The sequence below is a fragment of the Uloborus diversus genome, chromosome 5 (genome assembly GCF_026930045.1).
Source record: "Uloborus diversus isolate 005 chromosome 5, Udiv.v.3.1, whole genome shotgun sequence".
Lineage (NCBI taxonomy): Eukaryota > Metazoa > Arthropoda > Arachnida > Araneae > Uloboridae > Uloborus > Uloborus diversus.
In genome coordinates this window covers 178,514,086-178,532,323 of record NC_072735.1, presented here as the reverse complement: position 1 = coordinate 178,532,323, position 18,238 = coordinate 178,514,086, and the positions used below count along the sequence as shown (strand labels likewise).

Below are 18,238 nucleotides of genomic sequence, written 5' to 3'. Positions count from 1 at the left end.
CCACATGGGCTCTTGATCAAAATTCCTCTGTATTAGTTTTGTTAGGTCTTTGTTCTATTATTACATTATTATGTGCTTTATTGCCAGTTTAAAGAAACTTTGAGCATATCTTTTTGAAGAAAACGTCTTTTATTGCTTTTTGGTGCCTGATTTTTTCTTTTTCTTGTTTTTTGATTAATTATCTATCCTCTTGAGGTTAGCAATTGCTGCAAATCTAACCTGGTCAATATTCCAGGATTTTCCTTTTTTCTTTACTTGAAAAAATCTTAAACTTCCCTCCTATCATCTTGGTTTTCTTTAAGGAATCATAATTTTAAGAAAGATAGCGATCACAGAACAGTACTAAACCAGATAACAGAGCAAAATGGCTTTTAACTTAAATGACTTTTAACCATGAACTTGAAATACTCATCCATAAGGCAACTAATACTCAACCTGTGAATTTCACCCCTTTACTCTTCTTCCAAGAAAGTGGTCGAAACGACTGTCCTTTCCTTAATTTTCCTAAAAAACCTATTCGTGGAACGCATTTCTCCTTTTTTTGCCCCCCTCAGCCCTTTCTGTTTCGAGTTGAAGAAAATGCTTTTGCTTGCTGCTTTGAAGATCATTGGGCTTCGAATCCGAAAATGATAGCATAGCCGGAATTCGAGACATAAAATTTTTGTTGGCGTTGTGCTGTGATAGTCAAAACGGCCTTTGCTAACCAGAAAATCCACCGCAATCACATCGATTTGTCGAAAATGTCAGCCAGTATTTACTCCGTATTCTTTTAAAAACGTTTAGTCTGAACTATTTAGAATAGTATATTCTAAGTGAACGTTGTTGTATAATGAAGAGAGCAAAACCGATAACAAGCTTTTCAAACCTCCCCCCCCCCCCCCCCCCCAAATGTAAATGACGAAAATGGTTGCTCTAAAAAGAGAAAGTTAACGTCCTCTGAAGAAAACGAAGTACAGTCTGCTGAAGCAGCATTGATTCCATCGAACCCTTCTGAAGGAAATTTTATTTTAATTTAAAAGAAAAACTGCATAGCATTACAGGAATAAAATTTTTTAAAACGAAATGAATCTAGACTGTTCTGTACTGTTTCTGTTAGCTTGGTTCGCATTAAAAAGTAGAAAATAAACAAGACTTCTGTTTATAACACTCGAAAATTGCTGTTGCTCTCTCAAATAGATATTTATATAAATTCTAAAGCAGGTAATAAAATTAAAAATAAAAACTTGAAAGGAGAACAGATGGTATGCAGCTTTGTGCAAATAACTTTCTACCGCCTATATTTCTTCCCTCTTTTTTAATTCAAATTTTATTAACTGCTTTAGAACTAGCATAAATGTAAATACATATAAAAAGCAACATATAAATATAACGATATGAAAAGTCATTTCATTTTTTGCAGGTTATAATCAAGAAGTCTTTTTTTATTTTATTTCATGCTTTTAGTGCGAACCAAGTTAGTAAAAATAGTCTGACCACCGATGAGATTGAAAGTCAAACATCCAGTTTACAGGCGGAAATGGAAGTATCTATTAGCTTTCAGGGATGCCAGCTTTTGTAGATGTGTGTTAGCCTCTAAATTAAGCAGTCACACTAAAATGAACGGAACACGCTCATCAGATAGTATTTGATTTTCCCCCCGATTTGGATAGACTGGTTTTGACTAGACCTGTTGCTAGAAAGTTTCACTTTAAATTAAATGGAGAAAAAGGAAAAAAAAGTTAAATTTTCCAAAACATTACAAAAAATAAATTAAAAAAAAAATTCTTTGATTTTGTTTTGTTTGACACAAGTATCGAACTTGGGGCACCCCATTCCAAAATATGTAAAAGTTCACACACACACACACACACACACACACACACACATATATATATATATATTATATATATATATATATATATATATATATATAAAATAAAAGAAGTAACCCCCCCCGAAAGTCGGGTCTAGCTACGCCTCTGTATGTATGTATGCATGAATGTGTGAGTAGTTGTGTGTATGTGTTTGTGTGTGTGCGTGCGTGCGCGTGTAGTTGTGTATGTATGCGCATGTGTGTAGGACATGGATGCAACCTGGAGACGGTTTTCGCTATAGGAGCAGCATCGTGAGGAGCCGGTCGACGGTGATGCTGGCAGAGGGTGCTGGCGGGAAAATAAAATGATAGGACGCCAAAAACAGTCAAATGAAAGCAATAAGCAATCGTGATTGCTCAAAAAAAAAAAAAAAAACTACAGCATTCATCATTAAAAATCAACAAGGAAAGTTTTAAAATAATCATCGTTGACTCTGTATCTAATGCCATTTTTGCACAATGAACAGACATCGTTTTAGCCTTTTCTATCGCGCAAATGCTTTGAAAATCACTTAAAAAATAATAACACATAAATTTTACGCAAAAAGGTTTGAAGGTAAGTGCTCTGTCCACCCTAAAATAATCGTTTTGATAATCATATAAATGAAAACCGGTAAGTTTGATTAACCAATCTTCTTACGCGATGGAATACAATGAATATTATTTTTATAAAGACAGGAATTCTATTTGGAATGTTTCAGCAGTTTTAGGAAGAAAAGGGAGTTCTTTAGTTCATAGCACACACAAATATGCTAGCCCTGGACTGTTAAAAATTATTTTTTATAGGATTCATTTGAAAATGCTGTAAAAAGGTACAGCATAAATTCAGATTCTCAGTAAAAACGTACTAAAAAATCCACTAAATTTTAAACATTTCATACTATTATACACTGCAAAAAAGAAAAAAAATAATAATAATCTGGAAACGTTTCCGACTATTTTGGTCAGTTAAAATTCAAGTAAGTTCTAAGCTCGTTTTTAAGTTTTTTGGAAACATCTGTCTGTAATTTTCAATCACCAATTTCATTTCAATCCGTTAAGTCGTCCGGCTTTGTAAATTAGTAATTTGTACTAAGGGTGAATTGGTACCAGAACACCGATACAGCACTACTTTTCCACAATAACAAATTCTCTTACTTAACTCTTACAGGCGTTCTAAATCTGAAAAATTTACAAATACATTATTACACCTATTACATACATACATGGCTATACTATACACATGGCTGCTAGAGCCAAAGCGGGTCCCTTGTCAGTTTGGTCGCTGCCCCCCTCCCCATTAATATGCGAGAGGGGGTCGCCCTGGTGGGGGAGGGGGCCCCCATTAAACTTATAAAACTCGTACTACTCCAACTGTGAGCCGGGTCCCTCCAATTTCCGGGCCCCTAGTTTTCGACTGGGCTTTCCTCTCGTCGGCCCTGACAGTACAGATATGTAAACTTGCTTTTTTTCAGCATCGATATGAACGACTCACCAATGGACGATGTTGTCGGAGATGATTAAGAAGAGGGTCAAGACGGTCAAGGCATACACAACGCAATCCCTGGCGATGGGGAACCAGTCGATGTCCAGCACCTAGGATACAAAGACATACTCGATAAGTGTGAATTCGGAAAATGAAGAAAATTCTCTTTCATCCAATTTAAGTGCTTGAATTTTTATTACTTCCTTTTACAAAAAAGGAAGAATTGTATTCGCGAAAAAAATTTCACTCAAAAATCGACCTTAATTTCCATTTTGCTCACCCCCGAATGAATGTTGAGTTTTTTTTTCCGACTCGACCACGCGTGGATATATGCCTAGAAACGTATAGACACGCGAAATACCCATTTTGACGATTTCCGAGTTAATTACAACGACTTTTCTCATGACGTCTGTATATACGTATGTATGTGTGCATGTGCGTATGTATGTTGCATAACTCAAGAAAGGCAAGTCCTAGAAAGTTAAAATTTGGTACGTAGACTCCTAGTAGAGTCTAGATTTGCACCTCCCCTTTTGGTTGCATTCGGGCGTTTCTAAAGGGTCTTATGCCCCTTTTTGGGGGGAAATCATTGTTGATTTCGATGTAAACTCAAGTGGTGTTATACCTTGACGGACACTTGGCGACATATCGCCAGTCTTTTGGTCGCCAAGTTTCGTCGCCAACTTGGCGACAAATTTGGCGATTATTTTATATATATTTTTTAATCGGTTTCAATTTAGCCACTGTTGGTGACATTTAGAGAGTAAACTATTGAATCACATTAAAATTGCCAGTAATGGGGAAATGACATTAAATTAGAGTAAAAGGAAGTAATGTGATGCACACATCAGCTCCTTTATTCCAGTAAAATGAGAAAGATTTCTAAATTTTCAGCTTCTTCTAGTTGTAGCGAATAAAGTTGTTTGATGAGGAGGCATTGTGTACATTAATCGTTTGAGTGCTGAAGAATTTTCCTTTCCTCCTGCTTGAAAATGATTGGAACGTCTGCAGTTAACTCTAATTATTACATAAATGGTAAACTTTACCAACAAAAATATTTTTATGCTTATTTATTACAATAGAATTTTTTTGTTTGAGCAAATTTTTTATCTTTAAAGTCCGTAAAAATGCTTACGACGTACCTCACTATAGCAGCAAACAGCAGCACCATAGCACTCATTGTGTCACTTGCATTTTCGGCTTAGTTTCGTCGCACTCAAATATTGAAGAGACTAAAATTAAGTAAAGATGTTCCAAACGCTCTCATATGCTCCGTATAATGTTTCCATCAAGTTCAATCGAATTTTCTAATCAAACGAAGAAAACTGAAGCATTCACATACTTTCATCTAAACACATTACGTTCAAAAGTTGAACTTTTTCTGCACGGGCTCAATTCTAGCATGCTCAACGAAAACGGTAAAGACCCGTGCCTTGTAATGACAGACTTTAATTCTTTAGATTTACAAAATAGAATGTCAGAAAGTGTTGCAACATTTGTACCTAAAAGGTATCAAACGTGCAAGAGACAAATGAATAAATGATGAACAAAATAGCTTGGACTTGAGACAACGATGTCAAAATTCCGCCAGTTGCAACATTATTTTCGCGAACCCCTTTCGTACCTCTTGCGAACCCCCAGGGGTTCGCGAACCACCGGTTGGGAAACGATGCTCTAAGGGATCACCTGAAGTCTTGGGATTCCGTGCAGGGTACGGAGTCGTAGTCAAAGAGTCGGAGTCGGACTTATTTTGGGGGGGGGGGTGTAGGAGTCGGCAGTCGAAGGTTTAAAATTTCAGAAGTCGGAGTTGCTCTTTTTCCCCAAAGTCAGCAACTCAGCCAATGCTTGCGGAGTCGGAGTAGGACTTGTTTTGAAATAAAAAGGAGTCGGAATCGAAGGCTCTAAAATTCCTGGATCGGAAGTCGAAGCCAGAGTCGGTAATATTTTCTTCGACTTCGCAGCCCTGGTTCTGCGGAACACAATTTAAGAAACACCGTTCCATTCAATATAACATAGAAATGTTGTGATGCGATGAAATAAAAATAGGAGTCTTCACGAATTATAATAATTACTAGCTGCGTCGCCCGGCTTTGCACGGTCCACCTCGAAAATAAAAGTTATGTCAAGTGACGCGAGTTCAACACTCAGGCTTGAACCAAAAAAAAAAAAAAAAGTTAGTGAAATTTCGCGGCAGGTTGCGGAAAACCCCCAAAAAGGAAACATTTTAAATCCCCTGATTACAGGAAAAGCCTCAAAACAAAAACAAGAATTTTACTCGTTCATATTCGAGGAAAAAAAAATAGCAACATATCTTTTATCTCAATGATTTTCTTCATCGCTATACATTTTAATAAAAGCGTTGTTGCGGAAAGTTGAGTTGAAGCACTGAATAATAATTTGAATGGAGGAAAGCCTTCGAAAAATAGGGGATTTTATGTCGAAATCCAAGCTTCATAATTAATAGTTTTTAATTGATATCTCCGCTAATTATTATCGCAAGATCATGTTAAATAGCCAAACATGAAGACGGGAAGATTACGGATCCATCGATACTTGGTTCGATGGTCAGTTCACTGTCGTTCGGGAGAAGAAGCTTGGACATACATAGATACGCTCAGTTTTTAATTATATAAGAGATTATTTTTCGGTTTAAAATGGCAATACCAACAATACTTTCCACACTTACCTCTTTCCAGAGCAGGATTCCGACAACTCCCGTGATGCCCAAGATGTTGAAGACGGCAGATCCTACCACAGTCCCAACGCCGATGTCATCCTCTGTTATGAAGGAGCCTACCAGAAAAAAAAGTAATATTTAAATTTTGACATTTTGAATTCAAATCATGTTTTTCGCAATAACGAGTGTGTATATGTAGGCGTGTGTGTTTGTGTGGGTATGTGTAGTCGTGTGTGTTTGTGTGGGTCTGTGTGTGAAGTCGTGTGTGTTTGTGTCCAGGCATGATTTTGTGGGTTTGTGTAGGTGTGTATATGTAGGCGTGTGTGTTTGTGTGGGTATGTGTAGTCGTGTATGTTTGTGTCTGTGTGTATATGTAGGCTCGTGTGTTTGTGTGGGTAGGGGTGTGTGTGTAGGTGTATGTTTGCATGCGTGTGTGTGTAGGATATGGATGCAGCCTGGAGACGGTTTTCGCTATAGGAGCAGCATCGTGAGGTCAGTCGACGGTGGTGCTGCAGAGGGAGGCGGGGGAAAACTAAAATCACAGTGTAACGCCAAGGCAGTCAAGTGAGAAAATAAATAAGCAATGTGATTGTTCAAAAAAGACCGGGAATCTTATTATATGCACTGAGAATTAAATAAATGGTTTCTCTCTGTCCACCGATGAAATGGAAAGGCAAACATCCGGTTTACAAGCGGAAATGAATGCATCAGGCCCGTCATTTCGAATTTTCCCATGTGAATGGGAACCGGGTTATACCCAATGGGAATTTTATCGAAAAACGACAAAAATCTCGCTACCTTATGTGCAACAACATTTTTTAAAAGCCGAGGGGGCGGGGGGGGGGGGGCAATTGACTCCTTTAAATGACGGATCTGGAATGCATCTATTACTTTGCAGGGATGCCAGCTTTGGCAGGTGTGTGCGTTAGTCCCTAAATCAAGCAGAGTCATAGTAGGGCCAACGAGAGGTCATGTAAGCCTAGTCAGAGATTGGGGGAACGTCGCTTAAGGAATCGGAATACAATAAATTTGACAAGTTTTATGGGAGGAGCTCCGGCCACCGAACTGCCAAGGGGCCTGCCTTGGCTCTCGGTGACCCTGGTCACAGTGAAATGAACAAAAACACGCGAATCAATTCTCCCTTTCCTCATTCAGATAAACCATTACTGTCAAAATAAGTTGTATTTCAAGGGCAACGGATAGACTCTGCTTAAACCTTGGTTTCCTAGAAAAGAATACATCGATCGTCGGCGTCGCTCCACGTCGAGGCGAAAACTTGATTCTTCTGCGCATGCGTGCCCGAGCTAAATCGACGAAGTGAATGGCCACGCCGGAATCCACATGAGTTTGATTTCAGCGTCATGGCGAGGAGCGACGTCGAAAATCGGCGTCTCGCTCCTAGAAAACCAGGGCTTAAATCGATCGTTTGCCAATTGCATAGCCACCGTGAGCAGAGAGATATCATCTACGTGAATGGTTTCCAGATGACTTTGAAAGCACGTGACCAATGGAGACGATTAAGAAAAAGTTCTTTTTCACCGGCTAAATTCTTGATTGTTTTCTGCCAGATTTTTCTAGTTCTGAATCTTTACTTGATGTACTGATCCCCCCCCTCCCCCCAAAAAAGAGAAAAGGTTTTCATTTTGACTTTTTACTTGTGTTTGTTATTACTTGTCTTTGTTGTAAGAAATACTAAAACAGACGAATTGCTTACCTTTAGGAATTGCTTACCGAACCTTTAGGAATTGCTTACAGTAAAGAACTTGATGCATTTTCACAAGTGTTCAGAATTCAACATATTTTGCGGTCGACAATTCGAAACAACGCTGTTTCAACTTGAAATAGTTGTTTTTGTACATTAATCATTTCAATAAATAAATTAATAGTAATAAAAAAAAAGATTGGGATTGGATGAAGAAGCCGCTTTGCAGTTAAATTAGTGGTTTAGTAATATCTGCTCATCTATTTTTAGTAACAATCTGCTGGCCCCTTACGGAATTTTAAAGTGCAACAATTAATTATTTTAGAAATTAACTTGGTATGTTCAGGTAAACTAGGGTGCATTAAGTGCCGAAAATTGCACCTTTCTCAATTAGCCAATGTTTACTTCAAATTGCCTTTTTCCCCCCTTTAAGGCAATCTTTAAAGTCAAAATAATATCTTTGCTAGAACAACAATAACATTCATAATAACAGGAAACTAGATCCGTTTTGAGCGAGACGAACTTGGTGTGAAAGTCAGAAATTCACTGTTCATAAATAGTCGACTCAACGGATTAAATCCCGAGAAAAGAAGAGAGAACGCCACCTACCTGCTATGGAAGAGAAAAGTTCTGGTGCCGATGCTCCCATAGCCATGAAAGTAGCTCCTGCAACATCCGGGGACAGTTTCAGCTCTGAAAATAGAGAATTCTTGTTAAAAGCTAATTCTAGAGAGCCTTATAATCTGTGGATCCTGGAGTTGTTATCCTAGGGCAGGAGTCCTCAACCTTTTTGAACCCCATAGGGACCGGAACCTTCTGCAGGATGTTTTTCGAAAATGAAGTTCAAAAATCTCAATTTTATACGATCTTAGATGATATTAGGGCTAGGTTCAAAGGTTCACCCTGGATATTTTTCGAAAGAAACACAATAACATAAGGGTAAGCTATGGCGATTCCCCCCTCCTTGAGCCGAGAGACAGGAACTCAAAAGTGCAATTTTACATAATATTCGATGGTGTTAGAAGAAATGGAGCTCTTCCTTGGAATTGAAGTCTTGGAAACGTAATCTCAGCCCATCTCTCATTACAATTGGGATAGGGACCGGAACCTTCTACAGGATGTTTTTCGAAAATGAAGTTCCAAAATCTCAATTTTAAACGATCTTAGATGATATTAGGCTAGGTTCAAAGGTTCACCCTGGATATTTTTCGAAAGAAACACAATAACATAAGGGTAAGCTATGGCGATTCCCCCCTCCTTGAGCCGAGAGACAGGAACTCAAAAGTGCAATTTTACATAATATTCGATGGTGTTAGAAGAAATGGAGCTCTTCCTTGGAATTGAAGTCTTGGAAACGTAATCTCAGCCCATCTCTCATTACAATTGGGATAGGGACCGGAACCTTCTACAGGATGTTTTTCGAAAATGAAGTTCCAAAATCTCAATTTTAAACGATCTTAGATGATATTAGGCTAGGTTCAAAGGTTCACCCTGGATATTTTTCGAAAGAAACACAATAACATAAGGGTAAGCTATGGGGTTCAGTACACTCCTTCGAAAGTTTTTAGAAATTGAAGTTCAAAAGAGTAAAGGGTAAAAAAAATCGCCCCCTCCTTGAACATTTTCTGGATCCGTCCTTGAATCATCTCGACTTAAATTCATATATTGGCATACTGAAAGTATTTAAATTGCGACAATAATTGCTAAACAGTCTGTGATAATTAAGCAGACAAAAATATCAATTACATTTAGTAAAAACACATTCAATTGATTTTTTTTTGTTTAAACAAATTAAAAATTAAATTTAGGAAAATATTTCTAAAACCTAAATGATTTCTGAGAGCTTTTTAGTGTATCACAATGAGTCCCTCTAAAGAACGTTAGCTTGGCTGGTTGGTTATTACGTGAAAACAAATTTCCATTATAACTTTTCTTGCATGTTTTAATAATTGCTTCATTTCGAAATAAAATCTCCTAGACATTATTAAAAGAAGGGGGGGGGGGGGGGTTAAAAACATTCAAACGTGAATTTAGAACTTTTGAGGAACGAAATTTTGATCACATGTTTCGGGTGGGAAAATATGTCCGACACAATTACTTCAGCTGGCTAATCAGGAGCGCCAATGCTATTGCAAGGTCCCTAGCTGAGTAATGGTTCTTTATAAGCGGTCCGGGTCAACAGGTGTACCCCTGTGAACGTAGGATTCAAAGAATGTCGTACTCACTGTCGACGATGATTTCGAGCGCGGGCACGAAGTAGTTGTCGCAGACGATGGCTGTCATGGCGCAGATGTAGGCCAAGATGATGAAATGAACGACGACGCCGCCATGGCGGCGCTGCTCCTGGCTCAGGAAGTCATCGGGGAAGGCATCCACTCCGGCGGGTATGCAGTCCACCAAGTCATCCACGGGGCCGGCAAGCAACGCACGACCTGCAGAACAGACAGAGAGAATTCAGAAAACACACTCAAACTTTCTTCAGATAATTGACTGATGTACGTAGCTTTAATTCAATTTTATCAACGGTTTGTTGGTGGAAATTAGATTTGAGTAGTTTAAACTGCTGAAAACCCAGTTTGCCCGGCGTTGATATCTACCCCGTTTTGTAGATCTAAGGTTAAGAATGGAAATAACTTTGGTCACCAACGTTTAATGAACAGCAATAGTTTGAACTTTTATCATACTTCTCAGCTTGTGCTTAATTTTTGCACATTCAATTGCACTTCAACAATTCACTTTTAACCTATTTATTCATGAATTTGAGAAATTGCAAATACGCTCCAAACTAGAGGCACTTTTCCAAGTCAGGGTGCTAAGACATAAAAAGTGTCTACGAGGAATATTAAGGAAATAATTTGTGTAATTGTATTGAGAAAAATGTTTGAAGAGTAATGACTATTCTAAAGACAATGAATGTGTCATACCATTAAAGGATATAAAATTTGTCTCTGGTAGAAAAATTTGGAATCCATCGATGAACAAAAGAAGTTTTAAGTAAAATTACACAACGTGTATAAAGTACAAATAAAAGCATTTAAAAGAGAGTTAAAAAAAAACTCAGCTTTTAAATGCTTTTATTTGTACTTTATACACGTTCTGTCATTTTACTTCTTCCACAGTACAAAGTTTTCGACTAGTGTTTTACAAAAGACGTTTTTCCAAACTATTACAAATGTTAGTTAGATATAATGAAAATGAATATCAAAGTATAGATGACACCAATAATTTTGTGGTGAACTTCACGTATTAAGAAAATATAAAAATGAATGTGAAATGAGGAACATAGAAAGCTAAGAACAAGCGGCATGAGGAACTATTTGGACTCCCTAATTACTTTTATGCTTCTTAAAGTAGAGGGAAACGCGGAAACATTGCATTCAAAAGAATTAAGACAGCTGGGCAGACAATCAATATTTTCAGGAGCAAGTATACATTCTGAAATCTTTGAAAGTTTACAAGGTTACATTATTTCTATCCAATGATTTTTTTTCTTTATTTCGTACAAAATAACCTTTTATGAAATGATAATAGGTATCCCAGCCTGTTTACTGCTGTATGCATTAAAGAGAAATCAAAATTTTAAGTGTCCCAAGTTAGGGAGGAGTATTCGTAACTTGAGACAATGAACATTTTTTAATTTCAATTTTTAAGATACGAATCTACACGAGTATACCTTGTCCTGTGTCTATTTTACTAAGGCTCTTCCTGAAACTGGACTACTTCGTTGAAATCGAGAAAACATATGATTAATGTACTACTAAAAGGTAAAAGTTTGAAACTGTCCCAAGTATGGGAACTTGACCGTACATCAACAATGTACTGCATTGGTATCCTCATATATACAGTGTGTTTCAACCTGCAAGATCTTTATTTTCGCAACCGTTAGTCCTAAGTGTATACTTCCAATTGCAAAAATGTTCAAAATCAGATGCAGAGTTAAGATATTGAAAGCTTGAAGCAAAAATAAAAATGAGTCAAAAAATACAGAATTTAACTTTTTATACTGGCCCCAGGTCCCCTAATTAATATTAAGGAAAATCATCTCCATTGAAAATTAATTCCAACACAAAAAGTTTGTAATTAGTCTGACCAATATTCACACCGAGGTATGAAACGCAGCGTTTTGTGACTTACACCACTTTTTACTCGCCGTCAAAAACACCTTTTGGGGGAAAATATAGCAGTGGACAAATGTTTAAAATTATATGCGTGCATAGAATGTAGTTTTGTGAATTGTTCGAGGTTTTGTTGTGTGTTTTTGCGCATCACGGCATAACATTTGCATTTAGTTTTGCAGCGATGAATTCTTCTGTACGGTCCCTGAAAACTTTGAATTGAAATATCTCCTTGAGCTTTGGTCGCACAAATGTCAAGATTTTTGTGTCAGTAATAGTTTTCAATGGAGATTATTTCCGTAAACATAAGTTAGGGGACTTGGGGCCCGTATAAAAAGTTTGTATTTTTTAACTCACTTTTAATTTTACTTCAAACCTTCAAATTTTAATTCTGCATCTGATTTTGAACATTTTTGCAATTGGAAGTATACACCTAGGACTAACGGTGTCGGAAATAAAGGTCTTGCAGGTTAGAACGGAACACCCTGTATAATAGCCGATGAACAAATAATCCGCGTGTTTCAAAAACGAAACTCGTGCCACGACATTATCATTTGATAATGTGTTTTGGTAATGTTTAACCATGGTCCTACTGAATGCGCTGGCGCTTACGGGGTAATTAAGTATTCAGTGGGGCCATGGTTTAACATACAGATAAAGGCTTTATTGTGACAAGGCTGAACTCAATTCGGTCACTTAACTGTTTTACTGGTACAACATTCATTTTAGGACAATGAAGAAACTAAAACAATTAACTCTATCTATTGGAGTTTAGGGTTAATCCACTGGCGTTAGGGTTAATATTTCAACTATCAAAATGTTACCAAACATGCAATTGCTTCGTTCAAATGTAGTAACAATTTTCACCCGTCAAACCATGGCAAGCGATTTTCTAGTTAATAACAATGATTTAACATTAATAACATGTCTATTGAACTAATCAATCATTATAATGAAAATGTAAAATAGTTGAAATACATAGTGCGTTTTTCTTTCGTAGTTTTATTCATTTGCGTATCACTTTCACTACATATCATTCGTGTTATGCATGAAAAATGCCAGTTTTTTTTAGAAATAAATGACTATTAATCATTTTCAAATGTCAGCCAAATATAGGAAAAAGCATAAAATCGATACGATTTTTATCCTATCTGTTAAGTTTTTTTAGTGAATACTTTTTTTAGTTTAACTTATGCATTACTCTTTTTTTTTCCTTGTTCCATATTTTAAATGCTTAATATTTCGTGTATTTTCTGAAATTTTTTAGAATAAGCCTATTTTTCCTGCCGGAAGCACCCAGGGGTGGACTGGGTCCCCCAAGAAGGCGTCAACCTTGAGTCCCAAAGCCCTTTTGGAAGCCAGGTTTGTGCAAAAAGCCGAAGACGCACAGGTTTGAGGGCGCAAGAAAACAAAAAGTGGCAGTCGCGCATGTTTGGGGGCGAAAAAACAAAAGCAAACAGGTGGAGGGGAGAAAAACGAAGCCACAAGGGCGCTGAGAAGGGCGGGCGCCCCGGCCGGCAAGCCGGTTGATCCGTCCGCACCTGGAAGCACCACTCGAATTGCCGCCCGCCCCCTGAAGTTGCCGCCCGGGGCGAGAACCCCGGCTTGCCTCCCCCCCCCCCCCATAGATCCGGCTCTGTATGCATCCAACAAATGAAAACCCATTACAGTAAAAAACAGAAGAAAAAATTACTTTTAAGATGAACAGATCCTTCTTTACGTTGTCCAGGATTGAAGAATATAAATGCTGAAGCAGAAATGGCAAAACAGAGCAAGATGCACAAAAAAGTAATTTTCCTTTCTCTTCTGTACTTAGACATACTAAATTAATCAAAAAAGGAATTTCCAGATCAATTCTTAAAAAATCAAACCCGATGTCAGCAACGCAGCATTTTGATTACTTTTTTCACGATCGGTAGGTACTATCAAAGCTCCGAACTCGAGATTGGGTATCCGATTGTTTTCGGGTCGAGTGCCAGCAAACACGAGCCTTTTGTTTCAAATGTGTCTTGGAGTAGTTTACAATCGAGTTGTTTGCACTTTGAACGTGCGTCTCTTGTGAGATTGTTTATCTCCATTTCTTGTTTTTTTTTCTTTTTTCTTTTTTGAATGAGTTCGGAAAAAAATTTATCTTAAGATAAAAGTCTTCATTGATTGATTTATTTGCTAGTTATTTTTAAAACTGGTGACTGAAGGATTTTATTTTGTTTTTTTTCTTATTTGTTTATTTTTCTCACTTGAGAAGAAAAATAAGCGGTGCAAGTCTTTGCTTGGAATTTATCTTGCATTCAATTTTGTTACCTTCTTGAAATGTAACAAATTGGCTCTAAGAGATGACGCTACTCGTAAAGTGAACGTCAAAAAAATATCTAGCTTTTATGAGTTTTAAAAATAATTAGCGTTCATGAGCTTTAAAAAATAATAAATTGTAATGAGCTTTAAAAAATAGTAAGCTCTAATGAACTTAAAAAATTATAAAGTTTATTGAACATTGAAAAATAATTAGCTTAAATGAGCTTTAAAAATAATTAACGTTATTGAGTTTTAAATATAATAAGCTTTAATGAGCTTTAAAAATAATAAGCTTTAATGAGCTTTAAAAATAGTAAGCTTTAATGAGCTTTAAAAATAAGTTTTAATGAGCTTTAAAAATAATAAGCTTTAATGAGCTTTAAAAATAGTAAGCTTTAATGAGCTTTAAAAATAATAAGCTTTAATGAGCTTTAAAAATAGTAAGCTTTAATGAGCTTTAAAAATAGTAAGCTTTAATGAGCTTTAAAAATAATAAGCTTTAATGAGCTTTAAAAATCATAAGCTTTAATGAGCTTTAAAAATCATAAGCTTTAATGAGCTTTAAAAATAGTAAGCTTTAATGAGCTTTAAAAATAAGTTTTAATGAGCTTTAAAAATAATAAGCTTTAATGAGCTTTAAAAATAGTAAGCTTTAATGAGCTTTAAAAATAATAAGCTTTAATGAGCTTTCAAAATCATAATCTTTAATGAGTTAGCCTTTAACGAGCTTTATAAAATAACACAAAATAAATTTGTTTCTGTTAAAGTTTTCTCAACTAATGATGGTGGTTAGGCAGATGCACACTGATTGGAGATCAAGGGTCACTGTGACTTCTCAAAAATCTGTCTATATTCGACAAATTTTGTCTGATGTTGTTTTCGTTTTTGGGAGAATTTAATAAACACAACGGAAAGATTGGTGCCATTGCCTCAGAATTTGGACCTCTTTATTTGTTTTCATATAAGACAGCATAAGAAAGATTAACAGCACATAGAGATGAAACAATACCCAAAACATCGGTGGGAATCGAACCCACGATCCCCAGCATTTGAAGCCAATCTTCTTCCACAGAGTCACAGAGGCACCAAATTTTGTCTGATGAATCGGCGAATTTGGAGACATTATTGCAATAGTGCAGTTTTATTTTTTTTTAAAATCCCAATGTCTCATATTACTTGTAGGTGCGTATGCTTGGTCGTATTTTATCATTTAGTAAAAGTTAGAGTTTCATTCTTGTAAATTGAGCAAAATCTCAAAAATTTATGTTTTTGGGCTCCTGCAGTCAGGTTTTGAAATTTAAAAAAAAAAAATAAAATAATAATAATAATAAAGAAAAAAAAAAAACTTTCTAAATTTCTACGCTCTTAGTTGATTACTCAGTGTTTCTAAAAGTTGTCATTATCCGTAAATTTCATTCTATATTTTCAGTTTTTTTCCGTTTTCATTCCAAATATTATGCAAACAACACCAATAAATCGTAATTAGTGGCTGTTCATTTTTTATGTCAACCTTTTTACTTCCTTCTACAAAAAAGGAAGTTTTGTATTCGTGAACAAATTTTCACTCAAAAATCGACCTTAATACCCATTTTACTCACCCCCGAATGAATGTTGAGTTTTTTTTTTCGAATCGACCACACGTGAACAAGTGCCTAAGAACGTACACTGTAACAAATTTCGGAAACGTTTCTAGATATATCGGAAACGTTTCCGAAATAGTAGGAATCCTTCATCCAATAGCGAACTCCTCAATATTCAGAAAGCTTTTTGTTATTTCAAGAAATCTAGAAGCGGAAGTGATGACGCAACGCTTCGAAACCTATTTCATCCTTCCAACACGAGCGCCAATGAGTCGCAAATAACGAGAACTTATTTTTTTTCTTATCTATGGTTGCTGCAGTCAGCAACTGTTTAGCATTGGATTGCTTGTTATTTCATGTCTAGAGAGTAGTAAAATGTGTCGAAACTAATTTTACACCTTTGCATTTTGGACTGCCGTTGATTTTTTAGATGATGTACGCAGCTATTAAGTTAGTTAATAACCATTTGCTTCTTTATAATTTCCAATGCGACCATAATTAGATATATATTGTGTGTTCAAGCGTGAATAGTTTCAACACCCGTGTTTATACTTAATGAAACGAAACCCTTTGGATTACTTATTCAGTTGTAATGGAGGTACTTAGATTTTTTTCCGCTCATGTTCACTTGTAAGTATTAATGAATATTTTAAAGCATGTTGTGATATATATTTATATTTTTGTTGATTTGCATTTGATGAGGCTAAAATTGTAACTGTTTTTGGGTTTATCGAATTTAAAGTTATCCTACATACCTATGTGCGCGGTGTACTATTTGTTGTAACCAACTGAAACTGATCAATTACGCAAAAGAAATAAGATTTATATTTGAGAAGCAATCACAGAAAAGTTATTTCGAAATACTTGGATGTACATACATTTTGGTTCAAAAAGAAAGAAAAAATCAATTGTTTAATTCATTAACAATATGGTAATGCAAATATTTTCTAGTATTGTAATATGCTTCACAAAAAAATGTGCCAGTATTATCTTTTTTTATTATAATTTATTGATTCATTTAAAAATATTTATACCATTAGAAAATGACCATGTTATCTATTAGTAAGAACATAGTTATGCAATTAATTCATCTGCTTATTCATTTTGTTAAATGTGGTTAACAATAAAAAAATTCCTTGACATTAGTTGTTCCGAAAATAACATTTCCTTCGTGGATATACTAGTTTAATGTAGGACAGTCAGGAGGAATGAGTCAGTGGCAAAAATGGAACAGCTGCATTTACATGCCGAAATAAAAAGTAATATTATTTCATGTCATCGTTTTAAAAGTGATCATTTTTAAATACTATGTTATTAATATGCAATGCACATATGGGGAAGAAGACGAGGGGCGTTCACCACGCAGACTGTGCCATTGACATTTTCAAGGGGTTCCTTTTTTAAGGGGGGGGGGGGCGCTTTATATCATTTTATGGGTGCACCATCACTCTTATGGTGTGTGGGGGGGGGGGACTCTCGTATATATGAAATGGAATAATCATGTAATAGAGTTCAATGTTTTAATAAATAAAATATATAATGCATTTTGCGCACACTCTAAAAATAAAATCAGTAACCTATTTTGATTAAATATCTATATTTGTGATAAACTGGAAAAGGGCAAGAACAGAAGAATAAACCCGAATGGTTCCAGCCGGGTGATTTTGGTGTCATATTTAAATTCATCAATTTCTCGGTTGGTACTTTTCGGTACACTTTGTTCGTCAAAGAAATTGACTTGACGTGAACGAATTTCGGAACGCAAAGTGTAGGTAAGTTCTGTCAAATTTTATCGAAAATAAAAGCTATCAAGTTTGATACAAGATATGTTTTTAAGTTCTGCATTAAAAATACAATATGTTGATAATTTTGTCTTGAAAATATTGAGAGAAAAACTGAAGTTTAATATTGTTTAACAAACAATCCCACTTTTGAGAAAGTACTCCCCTTCCCTCCCCCGACGATTTTGTGATTATGAATGAAACTACTATATTATTTCATAAATTTTCAAAAATTTATAACTGTGCATATGTTATGCTGTTAACCATGCTATTTGTCATTAGAAATTCAGAAAAAAAAAAAAAAAATCCACGAATGATTCTAAAATTGCTTGTTTCATTGCTCTTAGATATGAAAGAATTGAAACTGATATGGCATGCTATACTATAGTAAAGAATTATTTTTTAGAAAAAAATCACGGAAAAAGGATTCCGAAATTCTCAGAAACGTTTTTGAAAATTGTTTGAAGAATTCCGAAATACTCGGAAACGTTTTCGAAACTTTCACGAACCACAGCTGCACAGAATACTCAGAAACATTTCTGGAAATTACGGAAAGAGGATTCCGAAATACTCAGAAACGTTTCTGAAAATTACAGAAAGAGGATTCCGAAATACTCAGACACGTTTCCGGACATTACAGAAAGAGAATTCCGAAATACTCAGAAACGTTTTTGAAAATTTCATGAACCGCAGCTGCACGATATACTCAGAAACGTTTCCGATTTTTTTTTACAGTGTACGTACATACAGACGTCACGACAAAACTCGTTGTAA

At 35.9% G+C, this 18,238-nt stretch overlaps 1 protein-coding gene across 1 annotated transcript in view; it reads right to left on the bottom strand.

The window, feature by feature from the left end:
• The window catches only part of LOC129223304 (sodium/potassium/calcium exchanger 4-like), a 41,023-nt gene extending 27,392 nt beyond the window's left edge, over positions 1-13,631 (bottom strand). Inside the window, exons 1-5 of the mRNA XM_054857869.1 lie at positions 13,505-13,631; positions 9,922-10,128; positions 8,306-8,389; positions 6,004-6,110; positions 3,327-3,427 (exon numbers count right to left, since the gene is read on the bottom strand). Of these exons, the coding sequence (XP_054713844.1) occupies positions 3,327-3,427; positions 6,004-6,110; positions 8,306-8,389; positions 9,922-10,128; positions 13,505-13,631 (626 nt within the window). The remainder of the gene's footprint in view (positions 1-3,326; positions 3,428-6,003; positions 6,111-8,305; positions 8,390-9,921; positions 10,129-13,504) is intronic.
• Between the last annotated feature and the right edge of the window lie 4,607 nt (positions 13,632-18,238).